The sequence below is a fragment of the Agrilus planipennis genome, unplaced genomic scaffold, assembly GCF_000699045.2.
Source record: "Agrilus planipennis isolate EAB-ADULT unplaced genomic scaffold, Apla_2.0 scaffold73, whole genome shotgun sequence".
NCBI classification, from domain to species: domain Eukaryota; kingdom Metazoa; phylum Arthropoda; class Insecta; order Coleoptera; family Buprestidae; genus Agrilus; species Agrilus planipennis.
In genome coordinates, this window is record NW_020439682.1 from 1 (window position 1) to 19,760 (window position 19,760).

General features: G+C 32.3%; 4 protein-coding genes across 5 annotated transcripts; 2 read left to right on the plus strand and 2 right to left on the minus strand.

Moving 5' to 3' along the window:
* Positions 1–262: 262 nt before the first annotated feature.
* Positions 263–12,388, plus strand: LOC108732374 (receptor-type tyrosine-protein phosphatase U-like; the record flags this gene model as incomplete). The annotated part of the gene is made up of 11 exons (XM_018463140.2): positions 263–436; positions 1,167–1,304; positions 3,355–3,518; positions 4,401–4,536; positions 7,002–7,251; positions 8,464–8,540; positions 10,490–10,621; positions 10,726–10,854; positions 10,928–11,115; positions 11,664–11,799; positions 11,873–12,388. Coding segments are annotated over 11 exons (1,875 nt in total), but the record flags the coding sequence as incomplete, so codon positions are not given.
* Positions 12,389–15,184: 2,796 nt separating this feature from the next.
* On the minus strand, positions 15,185–16,368 carry LOC108732410 (mitochondrial GTPase 1). Of its 2 annotated transcripts, none has more exons than XM_018463190.2 (2): positions 16,270–16,368; positions 15,185–16,216 (listed from the first exon to the last, which is right to left on the minus strand). In XM_018463190.2, exon 2 carries the CDS (start codon positions 16,190–16,192, stop codon positions 15,242–15,244), a length of 951 nt encoding a protein of 316 aa, XP_018318692.1. In that variant the 5' UTR covers positions 16,193–16,216; positions 16,270–16,368; the 3' UTR covers positions 15,185–15,241. The 2 variants fall into 2 exon arrangements, with proteins under 2 accessions (XP_018318692.1, XP_018318693.1); XM_018463191.1 differs by having other exon boundaries at positions 15,185–16,202; positions 16,270–16,323.
* Positions 16,369–16,409: 41 nt separating this feature from the next.
* On the plus strand, positions 16,410–17,605 carry LOC108732375 (phosphatidylglycerophosphatase and protein-tyrosine phosphatase 1). The gene is made up of 5 exons (XM_025979422.1): positions 16,410–16,610; positions 16,670–16,822; positions 16,879–16,956; positions 17,020–17,235; positions 17,291–17,605. Exons 2-5 carry the CDS (start codon positions 16,685–16,687, stop codon positions 17,423–17,425), a joined length of 567 nt encoding a protein of 188 aa, XP_025835207.1. The 5' UTR covers positions 16,410–16,610; positions 16,670–16,684; the 3' UTR covers positions 17,426–17,605.
* Positions 17,606–17,685: 80 nt separating this feature from the next.
* LOC112905956 (succinate dehydrogenase [ubiquinone] cytochrome b small subunit, mitochondrial) lies at positions 17,686–18,779 on the minus strand. Its single transcript, XM_025979423.1, has 3 exons — positions 18,611–18,779; positions 18,232–18,547; positions 17,686–17,962 (listed from the first exon to the last, which is right to left on the minus strand). The coding sequence occupies exons 1-3, from the start codon at positions 18,651–18,653 to the stop codon at positions 17,776–17,778; spliced, it is 546 nt and encodes a 181-aa protein (XP_025835208.1). The 5' UTR covers positions 18,654–18,779; the 3' UTR covers positions 17,686–17,775.
* Positions 18,780–19,760: the final 981 nt, after the last annotated feature.

A 19,760-nucleotide genomic window follows, 5' to 3' on the forward strand; every position in this document is an offset into this window, starting at 1 on the left:
CAAACCTCTAAAATTATCAGCGTTTCTCTACTATATTATGCATATATTATACATATAAACCTTCTTCTTGAATTACTCTATCTATTAAAAAAAACCGCATCAAAATCCGTTGCGTAGTTTTAAAGATCTAAGCATACATAGGGACAGACAGCGGGAGAAATGCGTTGCATGATTTCGTTACATAGCAACTCGCATGAAACGGACTTACCCTACCGTGCGTAAAGAAATTTCACTTCAAAAAAGATAATATGAAATAATATAAACTGAACCGTTTGAATGCAATTTAACAATTTGTTTCCAGAGTCTACTAAAGCCAAACGCCTATATTGTTACTCAAGGGCCCACGGAAGAAACGGTTACAGACTTTTGGAGAATGGTTTGGTCAGAGAGAGCCAGTTGCATAGTTATGCTCACAAAAACCTTTGATTTCATCAAGGTAGGCTCATGAAAGGGACATTTTTTTACGATAAATTAGTGAAATATAATCATGGAAGTTGTGAAAAACATTAACAACTTCTTTATATATTTCATTGTACTGTATATATTGTACTTATTACGTACCATGGTGCCTACGGCATTACCTCCCGAGGATAAAAGCGGCAAATTCCCGGGAGGGGTTACCGTACTTTCTTTCCGAGACCATAATCGATTTTTTGCCATACCTCTGCCCCGGAAGAACGATTTATCCTGATTTTAGGGATGAGAAAACCTACCAGGGAAGAAATCATATTTGCTATTTATTAGGGAAGTATTTTTAAATCTTTTGCACGGAAATTGATACCTGTTTAAATAACTCGCGAAGGATGGTAAAATCCTCTCTTAAGAAGGAGTAATTACTCGGGAACTGGGGAAGGAATGTTGTATATTCATCCCTAAAATCAAGGAAAATAGATCGTACTTTCGGTACGGATATGGTAAAAATTTTATTTCTACCGTTGCGAAGAAGAAATGTCACATAAAAGATGAGAATGGGTTTCTATATTTAGATATCTCGGTCCATTAAAATCCCTTTTAGAAAACGATTCAATCGTAAACGTCCAATATTATACTACTATTCCTCCTGTTTAAAATAATGATATTAGGGGTTCAAAAATGGTATAAAACCCGGTAACCTATATTTAGAAAACTCATAAAGCTTCTAGGAACAAATGAAATACGTTTTCCAGGTAATGTGTGTTCAATATTGGCCAGCTTCGAAACAGATAGAAGAAGTTTATGGTGATTTAACAGTTTCTATAGTTCAAGAAGAGGAACTAGCTAATTTCCACATACGGACATTTAGACTAAGAAGAAAGGAATTCGAAGTAAGTTAAAGAATTCGTCGAAGAAATTTTGTAGCTCTGCCTGTACGCATAGGAAGAGAACTCTAAAAAAAAATCAGACATAAAAAGTCACTTCACTTATTAAGTTATATCGTGTAGTCAAAAATTTGATATTAGTAATACTTCTCGATTAAAAAAGATGCTGAAGGCATATGATGAAGTATGAGAAATCAATATAGACGCTAACAACTTAAACTGGCGCCGATTGAATATAAAACTGTTGGCAATTTATTTTTGAAGTTTATGAACCAACCGCATTAACATCAACCTAAAAGAAGTGGCCCATAAAGCACTTTAGAACAAAATTTTATTTATATCATTCGTAATTTCGATCATTATTCTAAGAGAATTTAGAGGGCATTTGAAAGTTAAAAAACTTTACTTTTTTCAAGATAGGGTTAGACATTAGTTTAGATAACAGCCAACCTAACATCAAATCCACCTCATCATTATCATCACCATTAAAAGGTCGTCAGTCCCACAACTGGTTGGGCACCTTTACTTTGTCCCATCCTGATCTAATCCTCGCATTTCCCTAAACCAAAACATCCCACATTCTTAACTATTTGTGAACAGTAATCTAATCTAGGTCTACCTCTTTTAGCTCTTGCTTCTGCTTCAAATATATGTCTAACTAGTCCTTCTTCATGCCTGAGAAGGTGTTCCACCAATCTATCTCCCTTTTTTGTTTTCCTATTCCTTCTAATATCTCTTCATTTCTAACCGTCTCTATCCACGGTCTCCCCATCATTCGCCTCTAACCTTATCTTTTCCAGTGTGCCCGACGTCCATGTTTTGCACCCGTACAGCGTCGCGCTCCAAACATACACCTTTAACAATCTTTTTCGAATTTCTAAATTAACCGTTCGTAAGTATTGGGCATACACCATCTGGTGGCAAAATTTATATCTCGAATGAGGGAAAAATTTACATAGGAACTGTGCACGCAAATTGTAAAATTGTTTATTAAAATAATAAAACACGTTAAAAAAGTAAAAATTTTTTTGATGATGGAGTCGACGAAGTTTTCTTCTAAAGTTAAATCAAATAAAAAGTTAATATGTTCAGTGAAAAGCTGCAATAGCACTTCAGACATAGATCTTCACTCTTCACCTACATTAACTACTTTCCAATAAAAACTAACCGTTTTATATATGTAAAAAATATATTCGGAAAATTAGAGAAAAAAGTAAACTAATAGAAGCTTGGATGAAAGCAGTAGGTATCAAAGAAGTGAATTCCGGAATAAAAATTTGTTCACGTCATTTTAATGCACATGATTATATTTCAGCAAGTATTTACCATCAGCCATAACCTTAATATTTAAAACTAGAATCATACTAAAATTATAAAGTGAGAAATTATTTATTCCTGTGTAATTGATTTAACACAATTCTAATGATACGATATAAGTATTTTGAGGTTAAGAACCTACCTGCTGCAATACAACAAAGTTGCAATAATGTGTTTGCAACGTTCTCTTAAATCGGCTTTGCACGTGCAAGTCATTGATATGATATTGCTTAAATCACCCAGAATCACCTCACCAATTATATAACGTGAATCACTTTTTAAATCCGAAGTTTGTAAAAAGTAGGCAGTAAACTTGACGGAATTTGAAGGCTAGCTTCCGGATTTGTTATTTCCGAATTTTATAATGTGATTGGCATTAAAAACACGCTCACCTTCAACGAAATTTCCTTTCCGAGGCTTTGTGTCAGCCCAATCACATATTGTGTCAATACTTATCATTTTATCGTAATTTAAAAACTTGGAAATTGCACGGTACACTATAGGAACTGTAAATTTTCCCTAATCGGCGCCATGTTTTTAGGCTCCTCCCATTTGACGGATCCCAATAGAAATTACTATTTTTTGTTAAATGCGACTCGACCCTGCGCTCTCCTCTGTTTTATATCTCTAATGTTCTTTCCATCTTGACTTCTTAGATACCGAAAATCAGCTGCTTTAACAATATTTAAAGAACTTCAACAACGGAACTGCCATAATTTAATTTTGTTTCTGTTTTTAGAATGTGGTGGAAGAAAGGCTGATCTTGCAATTTCATTTCACAGAATGGCATAGTCATACTTGTCCGTTTATTAATGCTATACTTGAATTTCGTAGAAGAGTTAGGGCTGTTGTTGGGCACAGAATAAAATCTAATGAAGCAGGACCTATACTCGTCCATTGCAAGTAAGTGAAAAACTAGTAGATTTAAGATGTGTCTTGTCGTGGGACCAATTTCATGGCGACAGAAACTGGTAACAGGACATAAGGATTTTTAATCGATGCTGCATACAGTTAACGTTTGAAGAGAAAGGGAGAAACACTTAATTTAATGTTTTCGAATTTTCAAAAATATATTTCCGAGTTATAAATGCTTGTTTATTGTATATTAAGGTTGATGTAGCAACATAATCGATTTAGCGTTAAATCTACAAATTTAAATTATTAAACATCATTAAAATATTTGGAACACTTCCAAGCCCTTATGCTAAAATTAATTAGGATATGCTGGTAAAACGTATTTATTAAAATACATCAAAGGCACTCAATAAATTATTTATTGCTTTTTGCTTTGTTAATATGCAAATACTTGTTGGCATTGTAAAAATAGCATTAAAATTGTGTTTTCGTTTTATTGCTACTGTATGGAGATTTTTGTCGCAAAAACTCTTGTTGATATATATGATAAATTAGGTCCAGTCAATTCGCTATATTCGTATCAAGATTTGAAATATAGAGAAAATCTCTTCCTCTGATAGAAAGACGTTTGAATGATTTATTCTGCACTCAAGTTTTTGAAATGTTACTTTGCAGTCTGTCCTATAAATCAAATTTCGAACTTAATTCTACTTCCCATCTTGGGGTTTCAATCTATTTCGCATACATTCATATATAAAGTATTTCTCCGAACGTTTTCGAAGATAACCCGCAAAGCAAACAAGCCAATAAATCATTTTTCTATCGAAAGACAGGAGGAGACGTGGAGTTTCCTTCTCTCATACATAAAAAGGAAATTAGTTTACGGAAAATCTACGTAAAAAATTTTCTGAAATCGTCTGCTTTTTGTAGTGACGGTGGGGGGCGATCAGGAGTTTATCTTGCCATCGATGCAAATCTGGAACTCGGCGAAGAGGAAGATGTTTTCGACGTTTTTGGATATTTGAAAAAATTACGGCAAGCACGGAAAGGATTAGTGGAAAATATTGTAAGTATCGAGCTTCCTTTAGATTTTTAAATTATTTTAGCTGATGTATTAGTCTCGGTTTTGCTCGGATACTTTTAGTCTTTGTCTTGTTGATATCGATGGCGTTACGACAAAAAGGTGTAAGCGCCAAAAAATGAAAAACAAGATTTTAATGTCAATTTAAGTAAAGTAACTCAGCTAATCATCTAATATAACCGCTGCAAGCGACAAAAATTTCCTTCGTCAATAAATTGAGCTAAAATTTTTGTAAGCGACAATTTCATTTGAATATTAATACGCAATTTCATTGTTGGTAATGTTTACCATCAAAAAACGCGTTTATACTTCTACAAAGATTAACTACTTTCTGTAAAATACTATTCCAATATTAGTTTTAATTAGTCGCTTAGGCCTTTTCTTTTTCATTGCTTTTTAAGATGAATATTAAGCAATGAAGAAGAAATAATAAATTTTTACGTTAATTTATTAAGGGTACATATTTTTTGTTGCATTATTCTTTGGACTTTATTTGTTACACTTAATTTTTTAACAATTTCATTTCCTTTAGTTTTGTAACTTACAACTTTTACTTTTATGTTAATTTTTTTGAAGTTATGACAATTTAAGAAATTTTTAATTTTATTAAAGAGAAGTGTGTTCAAATAAAATANTTTGAATATTAATACGCAATTTCATTGTTGGTAATGTTTACCATCAAAAAAACGCGTTTACACTTCTAGAAAGATTAACTAATTTCTGTAATAACTATTAGCTCTCGATAGTACTCTAAGAAAAGTGAAAGGCTTATGGAGGGCCTAGCCGCCATTACAAAACCAAAGGCATCCTATTTAAGAGGCTTATATCTCCAAGAAAAGGGCGCAAAAGTCAAACAGACGTACTTAAAGGGCGTAAGCAACATATTTTAAAATAGATATGGATATTACGTAAAATTTGTCTTTTAATGAACAAACCGGTATTTTTTATCATAGATCACTTTAGAATTTCAAAGAAAGCAGTTTAAAAAATACTATTAAAACAAATTAACAGTTTTCACCTGATAAAGTTGGAGGATGTCGCTTATGCCTTTTTGTCGTGACGCCATCGATATAGTCTCCTTTTTTCTGTCTGCCGGCGCACTAATTGTCTTAAATGCAGAGATTTTTTTTTGTCATATGCGAGCTTGTCATGACTTTTAAACAAAATACTGTCGATAGTTGTCGATAACTTACCCTTCCTTTATTGTATAAATTGACCCTTCCTCTAACACATACAGTTACTATTTAGCAGGCAACAGTACAAGGTACTTGATAGAAAATTTGAAACACTATAAATGTTTGTTGCAATAAAAAAATGCACAGTAGAACCTCGATTAGATAAAAACCAAGGGAAACGTAAAATAATTTGAGTTATTGAGGTTTTTACTTGCTAAGTGTTTAAGTTTAAGCTTTAATATTATGGATTTCCAGTGACTTAGCAAACTCTTCAGTTTTTTCCTTTAGTATAGGTCCACTAACACTAATGTTTTTACATATTTCTACACTGTCTAAACCATGTAAACAAACATTTTTCTAAATTAGGAAATTCAGCGATTCTTCGTCTTTTACATAGAAAATTTTCTCCCCGATTCAAACCACTTTTCACTGCATACTGAGGTGCGATGCCCAAATTATTCGTTTAAGTTATAGAGGGTTTTTATTTTAAGTAATAGAGGTTTTGGACTCCGAGGGGAAGGAAACACAAAATTTTATAAATTCATAGAGATTGTTACGTTATCGAGGTTTAAGTTATCAAGGTTCTACTGTATTAAAGTTGCTCCAAATGGTTTTACTCATAAACTCACCGAAAGTAATAATTTTTCGTTTACTCTTGCATATTTGATCTTTGTCATGCATATTCAGTAATAGTTTTAGTCTTGGTCTTGTTCCTTCGGTTTTCATTTTGCGAAAATACAAGACCAAACTCAATTTTGCTAGTACCATTTAAAAAAAGTATATCTGCCAACCAATTCCATTTTTTAGAAGCTTGTTACGTTTTTATATTCAACTTTTAGAAATAATATTTCTAAACCACTTGAAGGTCTCTCAACAGTTAAATGGAATAAAAACTCGATTTAGCATATTTATAAAATATGAACTTTAATAAACTGAGCGAGAAGTCTCTTGAATATTAACACCTTCGTCGCTTGGGTATTTCATTTAAACGCAAATTTTACTAAATTTCTTACGAGAAATTTTAACTGCAAATAACGGTTTCTCGACTTCTGTAAAGTCAACATAAAAGTGTATAGTACACCATAAAATTCATTATTAAAAAATACATACAGGGTGTCTCTGTCACCGCAAATATTTCAAATCGAAAAATTCAATGTTTTCTTATACTACTGTAATAATAAAATCAGAGATTAAAAAATGTTAGGATTGAAATCATCTAAAAACTCCTAATTACTGTTTCGCGAATAAATAAAAACCATTTTTTGTTTGTTATAGGACCAATACAAATTCATATACGATACTTTAGAGGAGCACGTAACCTGTGGGAATTCGTGGTTCCCCGTAAGTGAACTTTCTCAAAGACTGAAGCAAAAATCGGTAAAGGATCCCGTTACAAAAATGAACGAGTACCAGAGGGAATATTTACTGATATGTAAACAGACCCCCAGATTCACCATTGGCGATTGCGCCGGAGGGCATCGCGGGGACAACAGGAAAAAGAACAGGGATGTCCTTATTGTTCCGCGTGAGTAAAAAAACGTTTTTAAACAATAAATAGTATAAAAATATATTATTTATGAAGTGGTCTTTATGTAATTGACACTACGTTTTCACGACCAGAAATACAACTGTCCTAACCTAACAAAATTGACAGTTGCTGCATATCATGCTAAAAACATCGACTTCAACAACTGACTGTCGCGTAACACGGAATACTTGATAATTTAAGCTAGTTTATACAGTAATAATAAAGAATGAACAGAAAGGACCGCTACGTAGGGTATTACGACAGCTTTTAGGGACGAATGAACGTTATTTATTAATGTCATAAAACAAAAAGAATAATAAAAAACGGATATCGTGGTAAAGCATTCGTTTGAAGGGATAGTCCAGGGCTGCGGGCAAGAAATATTAGCAAATGTGAACTGACTCGAAATGAGAGCTTTTTACTGACAATGAGTATTATTTCTTTGATGGAAGCTGCCAGATGTAGACTTAAAATTCTATTTCTACAAGTCAAGTCCGGAATTTCACCGATTTAATTAAATTACTTTACCAAATCAGCTGTACCAAGCCAAGCAGAAAAAGGGAAATTCATTCGCCGTTGGAATGACTGAATTAGTTTATTGAAAAGGCGACTGGAAAACAAGGAACAGGACCGAATTTAAACAAAAATCTTTAATGGCATTGTTTATATCCGACAGTTTTTGATATCAACAAATAAAAATTGCTTGATATTTCATTTCATGAAATGCGACTTTTACATAATTAAATCAAATGCATAAATTTGCTTCGCATTTATATAATTTTTTTTTTCTAACTTAATAATTTCACATGAGACAAAATATACTCCTAATAAGTAGGGATACTTTTTTAGTTATAAAAGTGTGATTTCTGTGTTAGCTGGAAATCATGTTTGTTAATTATTAAAAGAAAACTAGGGCAGCTTGAAAATCTTATTGCCAAGTGTCTCATTATTTTTAATAAGAGAGCTGACTGCTTTTCTTCCCTAGCACAAAAGTAATGCTACAAGTACCACCACGACAATGCTTGCTGAATTATTACGTTCCAAAGTTACGACCTTGGAAAATCTCGCTCTCTACCCAATTACGCAAGAATTTAAAGTTGGGGAAATTGTCTAACTTTTTTATTCATTACAAATGCTTTTTTTTGTATATGGAACATAAGGCCATTAGAATTTGAACCTTTAATTAATTTAGTTTTTTTTTGTTTTAAGCTGACAATTTCCGTCCTTACTTAACGTCATTCCAAGGAAACAGTTTTACTGACTATATTAATGCAGTATTTGTGGATGTAAGTATTTCTTATATGGTATCCAACATATATTCATTTTACGCTTTTACCGTTATATTACAAGGCATAAAGCCCCTTATTAGAGTAATAAATTCACAGAATTATACTTCATTTACTTTCTCTAGAGATATGACCCTTTCAATGTCTTGGATGCGCGCTGACAAAATCGTAGGTAGAGAGAAAAAAGCTCATTATACTCTCGACTCTTGTTCATTAAATATACTTTTTCATACAGTACCTGCCAAAAGTTTTGTTCAATCGTGAATTGTAGTTCGAATCGAAAACAAGCGTTAAAGCCTTTTATATATCTTCAAATATAAATAAACATCTCGTTGATATTTTCAATAGTAAATGGTACTAATAACAGCACATTTGAGCAATGCAATTGTAGTGGATAAAATGGTCAATTTTTCCGTGCAGTACTGTACGGATTATACGCTCCTCACCGGTTGAGAGTTTGGCCTCCTTCCTTTTCTGGCCTAGTGCTGTTCTTTTCTACTTTGCGCCGGTCAAACTGAAGGTCACATCGCTACAAAAAGTAAACGAAGTATACTTAATCTAAAGAAAAGGCTTGTGCAGTCGTAAAAATCGTTATTAGTTTTGTAATATACTCAATAACAATTTATGATCGCAAATTAAATATAATTCGACGAACTACCCACTAGGCGCATATAGACTGAGGGGTTAGCATAAGGGGTAATGTAACACAGTTACAGTATATCCAATAAACAGGGCCGGTGAAAGAGTTTCAACACGTATATGGAATGAATGAGTAAAGGTAAAAAGGGGGTATGAGATGAATAAAATTAAAACAAAGTAGTAACTGTGCGTACGTAATTTCAACTGATGGTTAGTAAATACCTTCCATCTCAAAATAATCTCAGATGCATTTTTTAATGTTTACGTTATTCATATAATAATACAACAAAAATAACGCCGGAAAGTTCTTATTTGGCACCGCACTCGAAAAACCTTTTGCACCATGAGATTCTACGCACTTTTTTACATAGATATCACTTGTCATGGCTTAATAAATACCTTCCATCTCCTTATAATTTAACGAGCGCTTTTTTATGTTTCAATTATTTTTACATAATTTAGTTAAAATAAAAGGGGTGTATTTATTTGACACCGCACCCGAAAACCGTTGGGGTGTGGAATTTGCTATATTCCCAGTAAGTCTTTCGTCGGACCTGCCTCTAAAAATTGGTCAACTTTAAATGATTGTCTACGATTAGGAGATTCATCATCATCATCATAAGGTCATAAGTCCTAAGACTGGTTGGACACGCACCTCCACTCTTTCCTATCCTGAGCTAAACTTCGCATTATCCTAAAACTAGAACAACCCACATCCTTAACTATTTGCGAACAGTAATCTAATCTAGGTCCACCTCTACCCCTCCTAACTCCTGTTTCTGCCTGTAATATGTCTTTGACTAGACCTTCATGCCTGAGAAGGTGTCCTACCAACCTATCTCGCCTATTTTTTACTGACTTCCATAGAGCCCTCTGTTCTCCTATTCTTTCCAATACCTCTTCATTTCTAACCTTTTCTACCCACGATATCCCATATCCGCCTATAACACCACACTTCGAACGCTTCTAACCTTTTCTTTTCCGCCGCGCCCACTGTCCATGTTTCGCACCCGTACAATGCCGTGCTCCAAACATACACTCTTAACAACCTTTTTCAAATTTCTAAATTAACCGTTCGCGAGCATAGAAGTGACTTCTTTTTAGGAGATTAATAAATTTTATATGAATTACAAAATCGAAAAATAAATTAAGTTTTGTTTCGTTGTGTTTTGTAAAAAACACTCTTGTTGAAAAGTAAACTGAAAATTCTTCTAATTGGATTTAAATAAAAAAAACGCAGTTTTTGGAACGTCATGCGATGTATCCGAATTAGATCTATAACCACCCCTACATTTACTTTTTTTTTAAAGGGTTACACGAAGCCCAGGGAGTATATAGTTACAGAATGGCCTGTAAAAATGACGTTGGGTGAATTTTGGTCTTTGGTATATGATTATGAATGTTCAGCTGTTGTTGTCTTATGTGTTCCACCCCATAATTCAGTAAGTTAATAATTTATTTGATACTAATTATGATTATTAATCATAGTATTTCAAATAAACCATCTATAAACAACAAATTAAATTATTTGTGTTCGTTTTTAAAGCAAACGTATCCATCATTTTGGCCCGAGGGTAGAACATCAAAAAAGTACGGCCCTGTATTCACGATAGACCACATTTCTCATAATCACTACACGAATATTAAGACATGGCTTTTCAGAATAAACAAAAAGGTAATTTTCTAAAATTGACTTCAACTATCGAAAACGAAGCCCTTCGTAGTATATTAATGAGCTTATTTCGTAGATCGTCTCTTTAACCGAATTAATGGCTGGGGTGAAAGCTCCCCCTCGAACTGTTCAGTTATTCCAGTTGACCTGTTGGCCTATGGGTCACAAAGTACCCACTTCAACGAATTCTTTAGTGGAATTAATGAACATGGTTGAGAGGTGGAGACAAAGAACTGATTACGGACCTGTGTGCGTTGTATCACAGTAAGTCAATTAATTAATTAACAAAATAACCATTCCGAAAATAAAATAAAATTGAGAATTATAAAAATTATTTGAAAAAAAAACAATCGATATACAAGGGAACATTAAATATTATTGTTTTGTTATTTATAAACTACCTAAAACAATAAATATTTACGTAATTTTCAATAAAAATTTGAAGAGATCAAGTACACTTCCCTATGCACCGGGGTTGACTAACTTAGAAATGCATAATTCTACTGTTTTAAACCCATTCGAGGCACTTGATTGGCTGCCTATCGCCACACTACTACGGCAGCCAATAGGAAATTAGGTCAATCAGTGTACCTGTTTTCTGGGGAATCCCCATTGTATGATGTTGTAAATAAACAAAGGCCATTCGCCCCAGGGGCAGGCGCCACCCTATAAAACTTTAAACATTTATAACTACGTCATTTTAAAACCGATTTTGCTGGGGTTTTCACAGAAATGTAACAAATTTATTTAAGAAAATCATAATTAGAAAAACAAAAAGAAAACAATACTTCACTAACTAATTTTGACTTAAGGGATGGAAGGAGTAGATGTGGGGTTTATTGTGCCGCAAACGCTTGTATAGAACAAGTGGTCCAACATGGGGAAGTCGATATTTTCCAAGCAGCAAGAACTGTGAGAAGGCACAGGCCTCAACTGATAGAAAACATCGTGAGTACATTAAAAAGTCACCGTCATTTAACGTAGACCGTACTGTAACTATTGCAAGTGTTTTGTTTTTTAGACTGAATATAAATATTGCTATGACCTGGTGTTACATTACGTACTCCATTATCTCAACAAAGATTTGAAAGAGAAAGCTAATAAAGATGTGAAAGAAAAGGGGCCTAGCCAATCTGGACATTCAAATGGCCAAAATAACGACATGGCGCACACGAGCAGTCAACAGCAACTGAGTAATGAATCTGTTCAACACCTTTATCAAATCGATCAATCAAGTAATCAAATGAATCAATTGAATTTTAACGGTAACATTCAAGTTGATAATAGTGACCATCAAAAGGACCGACAAAACGGACTTTCTCAACAGGGTTATTACCACCTCAACAATACTGATCATAGGGTGAAAAATTAAACGTAATTCCTCCCATAATTAAGTTGTGTACTTAATTGTAATTATTATTATTATTATTATTGTAATATTATATTTGAATGAAACGTAATTGTCTATACAAATAAATGTACCTACCTATTGGTAAAATTATATTTCTACCATGAAAATACTATTTATGAATATATATGTAGGTATACACGCATAAATAATTTTAAGGCATGTGCTGCATATTTGTTAAAAAAAAAGAAAGCTTCATCTCCTTTATTTTATTTTAACAGGCTTTACTTTTTAATTGTGACAAACGTTATTTGTTTTTTGAATTATTCTAAGTCAATTTGCATTTTTCTACTTATACGTGGATAGAAAAAAGTAGCCAAAAATAGGAACAAACTGTGGTATTACTTAAATAATTACTTAAATGACTCTGTACGTACCTATATGCGTGTCATATTTTAAGAAAATGTGTTAAAATATACCTAATCCTGCTCTGTTTAGTGATATGCGTAAAAAAAGAGAAGATCAAACTTTTCGACTGTATACTGTTAGTAAAAATGTGATATCAAATTATTATGATGTTCAACTTTCATTTAAAATCGTACAGGTACTTCGAAACAATTAGGTGTCGATTAGAAAATGTTTTAAAAACAAAAGAACAGCAATATGCCAAAAATATCTAGACTTAAAGACCTATAATGTCAAATACCTACATAAAACTATAACTAATTTATAAAATTATAGCAAGAATATTACAGAAGATATTTTTAAAAATAAATTATACACTTCTTTATTCAGTTTGTAACAGGACCGTATCTAAAGCAATGGCGTAATACGCAAAGTGCTTTCCAAATTTAAATAATTGTGTAACTCCATCGTAATATTTCTTATATTACCGCGAATATTTTTTAGTCTGCGGGATTTACGTTGCTTGGAAAGAAAAGAATTAAATATTGGCTGTGAAATGGATGTTTATATACTTGATGATTAGAAATACGTATAATTTTTTATACTTTGAAAATAGAAAATTATCGATATCCCGGTATGGCGAGGATGATACAAATTATGAATGTTCAGCTGTTGTTGTCTTATGTGTTCAACACCATAATTCAGTAAGTTAATAATTTATTTGATACTAATTATGATTATTAATCATAGTATTTCAAATAAACCATCTATAAACAACAAATTAAATTATTTGTGTTCGTTTTTAAAGCAAACGTATCCATCATTTTGGCCCGAGGGTAGAACATCAAAAAAGTNGGATGTTTATATACTTGATGATTAGAAATACGTATAATTTTTTATACTTTGAAAATAGAAAATTATCGATATCCCGGTATGGCGAGGATGATACAAATTATTTGGTTATTAATAAAAAATTGTACTATTTATACGAAATATAAACTATTTTATAATATTAGTTAGATATTTACTCATACAATGTTTTAGGAAGGCGTTTGTTAATAAATATAATTATAAATTAAACATGCACCCTATTCATTTTTGTCAATACGAATTGACAGGGGTGGATTCAAATAAATTTATCAAGTAGGTAAAACGTGAGGGTACCTCTTGTCTTGAAAGTGCCAACAGAAGAAAAATGTATTTAATTCATTTGTTCTATTACCTTGTTTCGATATGTTTAACAATGTGAATTAACAGGGTCCTTTTGTTAGCCAATAAGGAAAATCAAATTCATACATCCGTCAAGCTTTATGATGATAAGGTGATCATGTTTTGTCATCTTGCATATATATTACAAATTACGATTCAACTATTTGATAAATATTTACGTAAAAAAGTACTTAATGATAACAATTTCGTCCCAAATTAAAAATGTATGATGCATCTGTATATAAATAAATGTAATTTATCTATTATTATTAGGTAATAAATGTATAAATGTTTAAGGAACAATTTTTTGTTTCAATGTTGACATTTTATTTTGTGACGTTGACCAGTTATTAAAACGGTAATTGCAAGAGGTATTTTTAGGTACCAAGCCCGGACCTGACCATTTAAATACTGTCGCATTTACTTCAACTTTAATTAAAATAGAGTAAAAACTTACCAAAACCATTCTAACACTGCAGTATTTGGACAAACCTCGTACCTACGTCCATCTGACATTGCCCAAGGACAATAAACACTCACTTTGTTATTTTAAAGTTAATAAACACAAAATAGAAAAAAGCAGTCACATGTAATCTGATTTTGGAAAAAGTATATTTTCCTGAAGCGATTTTGCGATTTTCAGTAAACTCTCATTAATAAATTCACGTAAACTAATACGAAATACACAGAGATAAACACGAACGCGTCTCGAACTGTTTAAACGAAATGAAAAGATAATAAATCAGCTGGTTGAAGCCAATGCTTTTAAAACTTCCTAAATATTAGTCACTTTTACATACAAATCATCACTAGTTGATATACATTTATATAAATGAAAATGAACTTTTTTTTCCACGTATAGTATTAATTACAGATGTTTATTTAATTATCCTTCAATACGCACCTGTAAAATTTTCTCCAATAAAAAATGCAATTAAGTTTACAAAAACATTAACTGTTGATAAGAATATGAATATTTGATAAAAATATTTTTAAGGTTTTTTGATAACTGCATTAGCTATATCAAATTTAAATAACAAAAGTAGTGATAAAATAATTTTAGGCCTTTTTTATATAACAAGCGCATTTTTTTTTTTATTTCTGTGTATATCTTGTTATAGCTTCAATTAATACAATTTTTGTTAAGTAATATGACCGTATTACTATCGCGAAATATTCATCTGCCAAAAATCGCAACTTTTTTGCGCAAAAATTCATCTATTTTCATGGGGCGCACGCGTGAGCCGCACGACCAGTCGCTCCGCAGTCTTTTTTAATGAACATAGAATATATGATACTAGTACCTAAACTTAAACAATTAATGTATGGATATTAGATATTTTAAAGTGTCTATTATCCTTAAAACTGCTATTTCATTTACAAATATTTATTAATTACTGTTTTACTATACTATATTTACAAATTTTACTAAAGGAGATCTTCATCCAACATGATATTACCCAATGTCCCATTTCTAAAACTCTTAATCACATATTTGGCAGCATGAGTTAAATCAGGCTTAATTACATACTCATTGTTTGTATTCCGCATTTTTAAAACCTTGTTCTGTTGTTTTGCAATTTGTACAAGAACATTTAAAATATCATCTGTGGCTCCTTCTAGATTAAAGGCTTCGACATAGTTTAATTTGTTTTGTTTATTTAACCAGTAAAGCAAATAATCTGCAATAATGGGCTCTCCAACGAGATGGTCCTGAACTATGGCACACAATGCCAATTTCAACCAGACTTCAGCATTGTCCACTTTTGGTATAGTTATACCTGGAGTGTCAAACAGAAAGAATAAAGGGTCATCACAAATTTTTATTTTTGTTTGAACACTTCTTGTAATACCCGGTGCAGCACCAACAGCTGCAGCATTTGCTCTGTTCAGGAATATGTTCCTTAGCTTATTTATTAAAGAAGACTTTCCTACATTTGGAACTCCAATTATCATTACATTATAGTCTTTATCACCTTCACGGTTGTACCTGTCTGATGAATTTATGAGCTTCTGCACTAAGGAAAATAACTTTTTAATGCTCGAATCAGATTGGTCTTTACAATTAGTAAACAATACATGTTCGTTCTCATCACGTAAACGTTTTTGCAGTAATGGCAGAAAACGTTTTTCAATCATATCCACTTTGTTCAGCACTAAAACATGGGGTTTTATTCCGCTGACAGTGTATTTGAAATTTGTATTTCTTCCTGTAAATGGTATTCTCGCATCGTGAACTTCTATAATACAATCTACCATTTTAAGTTTTTGTTGCATTTGCTTTAGCCCCCTGTCCATATGACCAGGAAACCATCGTAATAATTGTTTGTCGATTGCTCCAAAAGTACTTCTAAATGTTTCTGTACATTTTTGGGCCATTACCAAACTCCTTTAGTTAGCATCCTTTAAACATGTAGATTAGTCGTATAATGCTTGTTTATTTATAAATTACTTACTGTTTTGAATAGAATAGGATACAAATAACTATAACATAACCTCTGATACTCAAGTTCGGTATCTTTAGCCATTATTGTCCAGGGTGCCTATTGTCTGACTGTATCCTAGACACATTTTTTTTGACGTATCGTTTTGAATATCTAACCTTACATAATAATCCTACTAACCTTTTCTTTTTAAATGTAAATTATTAGTCAAATAGATGTAAATTACATGATTTAATCTTTAAATGCAAATGACATGGATATGAGATAACATTTAGGAATAGTGATGAAGAAAAATAACATTTACTTTCATTCTCTTGGGAGGACTTTTAGAAAGCAGACTGGACAAAAAGTGTGTTAGTAGGACATAAAAAGTGTGCCTGTTGAAAATTTTAACTGTTATATTTGTGTAAAGAGCTAATCCTTCAAAATGTTTGCGAGATTATCATTTTATCCCACGTTAATGTATAATTTGATAATGGAAAGAATTTCTTCCCGAAATTGGTACGACAGGATTGACGATTTTGTTATCTTGGGAGCCTTACCATTTCCATCCATGACTGAACACGTAAGGTTAAAATATCAGCCATAACATTGCTCTAATCTTTGATAATTGTATTGTAGTTGGTAGAAAACGAAAATGTTAAAGCTGTAATATCAATGAATGAAGACTACGAATTATGGTTTGCTAATGATGGGAATGTGAGAACAACTACATCAGGTAATTATTTTAAGGAATTAACAAGAATGTTGTTGGCATTTTAGAAATGGAAAGAAGCAGGTGTTCAGTTTCTTCAGTTGCCCACAATTGATTTTTTTCGAACACCTTGTCAAAATAAGCTTCAGGAAGGTGTGCAATTCATGAACGAATTTATTGCAAGAAATGGGGAAGTGATAAATGGTAATAAACCAACAATTTATGTCCATTGTAAGGCAGGTAGAACAAGAAGTGCAACACTTGTTGGATGCTATCTCATGAGGGTATACTATAATGATTTTAAATAAATATATTATTGTAAACATTTCTAACTTTTAGAGGTATTCTTGGCCTCCAGAGAAAGCAGTTCATTTTATGATTGACAAAAGACCTCACATACTGTTGGGTGGTAAACAGTGGAAAGCACTTAACACATTTTATCAGGAAAATATCACTTCACAAACATCAGATTAATAAATATGTGTATTATTTATTATAAATTTAAATATTTAACTAAACACTTGTCTTCCATTGTATTTGTTTTAGCATAATTCCCTTAGTAAGGTACTGTTATTGTTTTAAACTTATATATTATATAAGAACAGTTGTGGTAGTTTTAAACAGTTATAGATCCATCACATTGATGGATTAAATATTTATTTATTTCATTTGTAAATGAAAATATTTAATTTTATCACTGTAATCAAATGTTTAATAAATTAAGAGGACATACCTAAACTTTAAAGAGTTTTATTCACAGGACAACTATATATGTGATTTACACTCATATGAAACTTAAGTTATTACTCAAAATTGCTTGGTATTTATGCACTCTTTGGATTCCACCCCTTTTTAATTGTTTTTCCTATTCCAATATTGGTGAAGTTATAGTACAAAAGGCCACCAAGAGTTGCAGCCGAAATTACATACAGAATTATAAGGCTTACTTTAGGAATTACTGGTCCAAATACAAGTGGTCGTACATAATCAACTACAACGGCTTCTAAACCCCTTAAAAAAGGACATTTCCTACTTAATTTCAATCTCAACACTTACTTTTTATAATTTATTTTGATTTCTAAGGATTAAAAATGTGTGTGTACAACCAAATTAGAGAAGCAACAAAAAATAAGTTTTACATCTTACTGGTCAGTATTTAAATCTTATATAGCTTCCATATTCAAATTCATATGATCAGTATTCTTTAGTGGTCAGTATTTGAATGTAAATGCTGACTGTTTAAATCAAAGAGGCCAGTGTTTATTAGAAAAGTAACTTACCAGTGAATATGAGCCACTGTTAGAACAGCCATTAAATTATCTGTTACTGCATTTGGGGAAATAATTCCATAAGGAACTACTCCCAACAACAGTAATGATATAGCCCTTTCAGCAGTCCACAATTTCCTGTGATCACTATCTGTGGAGGCATTTCGTAAAGCTTGCTTGTTTTTTACAACAGCTTGTGATAGCAATTGTTTAATATTTTTGTTTCTTGGTAGTTGATTGAACGACGTGAACTGTTTCTGTGATACCAGCTTAGTCAGATTTAGCTTATTTCCAAATACAATATTAGGACTTTTAAATGTACAAAGCCCTAAAAGATAAAATTTTTGTTATGTAACTAAAATTTTATTACCACAAGTAACTGTTGTTTTACCAATGCCTTTTGGAATATTTCGAGCTAATACACAAAACGACATTATTTAGTTTCGTTTGCTACACTAATAAAATACTTATTTCTTATTTATTTTTCTAATTACTCTTATATTAATTAATTACTAGTTGTTTGTTATGTATAACATAACCTTAAACCTGATTGGTATCTACTTTTCTTAAGTGATTGGTTGATAGATGGAGCAGCAGTAGGGAAAATACTAATTTTTAAGTTAGCCTGTCTACAAAAGATGGCTCATAAGTAGCGAGTTGGAAAAGTTTTTTGAATTTTAATACTTAGGCGCGTTAGTTATTACATTTTTACTAAAATTATGAGCCGTAAATTGTGAACTTAAGAGTGTTAACTCGTGAGTGAATGTAACTGTTCCCATTTGGTAAGTATAAATCAAAGTTTATCTAATATGCGCGTTTCGCAAAATTTGCGATAAACTTATTAGAAACATATCCATATCTGGAGTAATATTTAGGAAAGCTTTCTAATAAGCAGATACCATTTTTACACTTACTTAATTTACTAAGTTTACCACTTAATCAAATCCATCAGCATTACATTTTTAACTAAATAAAACTAACCTTGAGAAAGTCCAGCAACCTGGGCGAAACGTTGGCTGTGGTTTTCTAAACAAATAATGTACTTTCAACCCCAATATTGCTTTGATTTAAACAACTGAATACAAAATAGAGGAAGAATGATGAATAGATTTTACAATTATACATTTTTCAAGCAATGGGGGTTGTGGCTTCCCATTTTTTGGTCAAAGGGGACTCTGGTCCCTTCTACACCACCGGTTAAGTGACCCCCGTTTGGGTAAGTCTTTGATTCCTCTAACAGGAGATCATGATCTCTTACATCCCCACCGTCAGAAACTACGTTTAGGGGATGATAACGGCGTGGTATTAGGTTTCGAACGAGTTACATCCGAATTTTGAGAATTTAGGCAACAATGTTCGAAAAGTCTGCCGTGCGAGAACGTGTACTGTTTCATCAAGAAGGTATGAAGTAAGGAAGAAAGAGGGTTAGGATTTTGGGGTTGCGAGGTGTGTGCGCGCGGAAATATAAGACCACGCGCGCTTATGACGCAGTGGCGCAACCCAGCTCGATATCGAACGGGGGTCCGTGAGTGAAGACAGTC

Bases quoted from the DNA above. Each gene is read 5' to 3' on its own strand.
- LOC108732410 (XM_018463190.2), bottom strand. From the start codon at position 16,192: ATGGCCCAAAAATGTACAGAAACATTTAGAAGTACTTTTGGAGCAATC.
- LOC108732375 (XM_025979422.1), top strand. From the start codon at position 16,685: ATGTTTGCGAGATTATCATTTTATCCCACGTTAATGTATAATTTGATA. The intron at 16,957-17,019 runs GTGAGAACAACT...TTGGCATTTTAG, and splicing joins GGTTTGCTAATGATGGGAAT to AAATGGAAAGAAGCAGGTGT. The intron at 17,236-17,290 runs GTATACTATAAT...TCTAACTTTTAG, and splicing joins TTGGATGCTATCTCATGAGG to AGGTATTCTTGGCCTCCAGA.
- LOC112905956 (XM_025979423.1), bottom strand. From the start codon at position 18,653: ATGTCGTTTTGTGTATTAGCTCGAAATATTCCAAAAGGCATTG. The intron at 18,548-18,610 runs GTAAAACAACAG...TTTATCTTTTAG, and splicing joins AAATATTCCAAAAGGCATTG to GGCTTTGTACATTTAAAAGT. The intron at 17,963-18,231 runs GTAAGTTACTTT...TCCTTTTTTAAG, and splicing joins ACAGTGGCTCATATTCACTG to GGGTTTAGAAGCCGTTGTAG.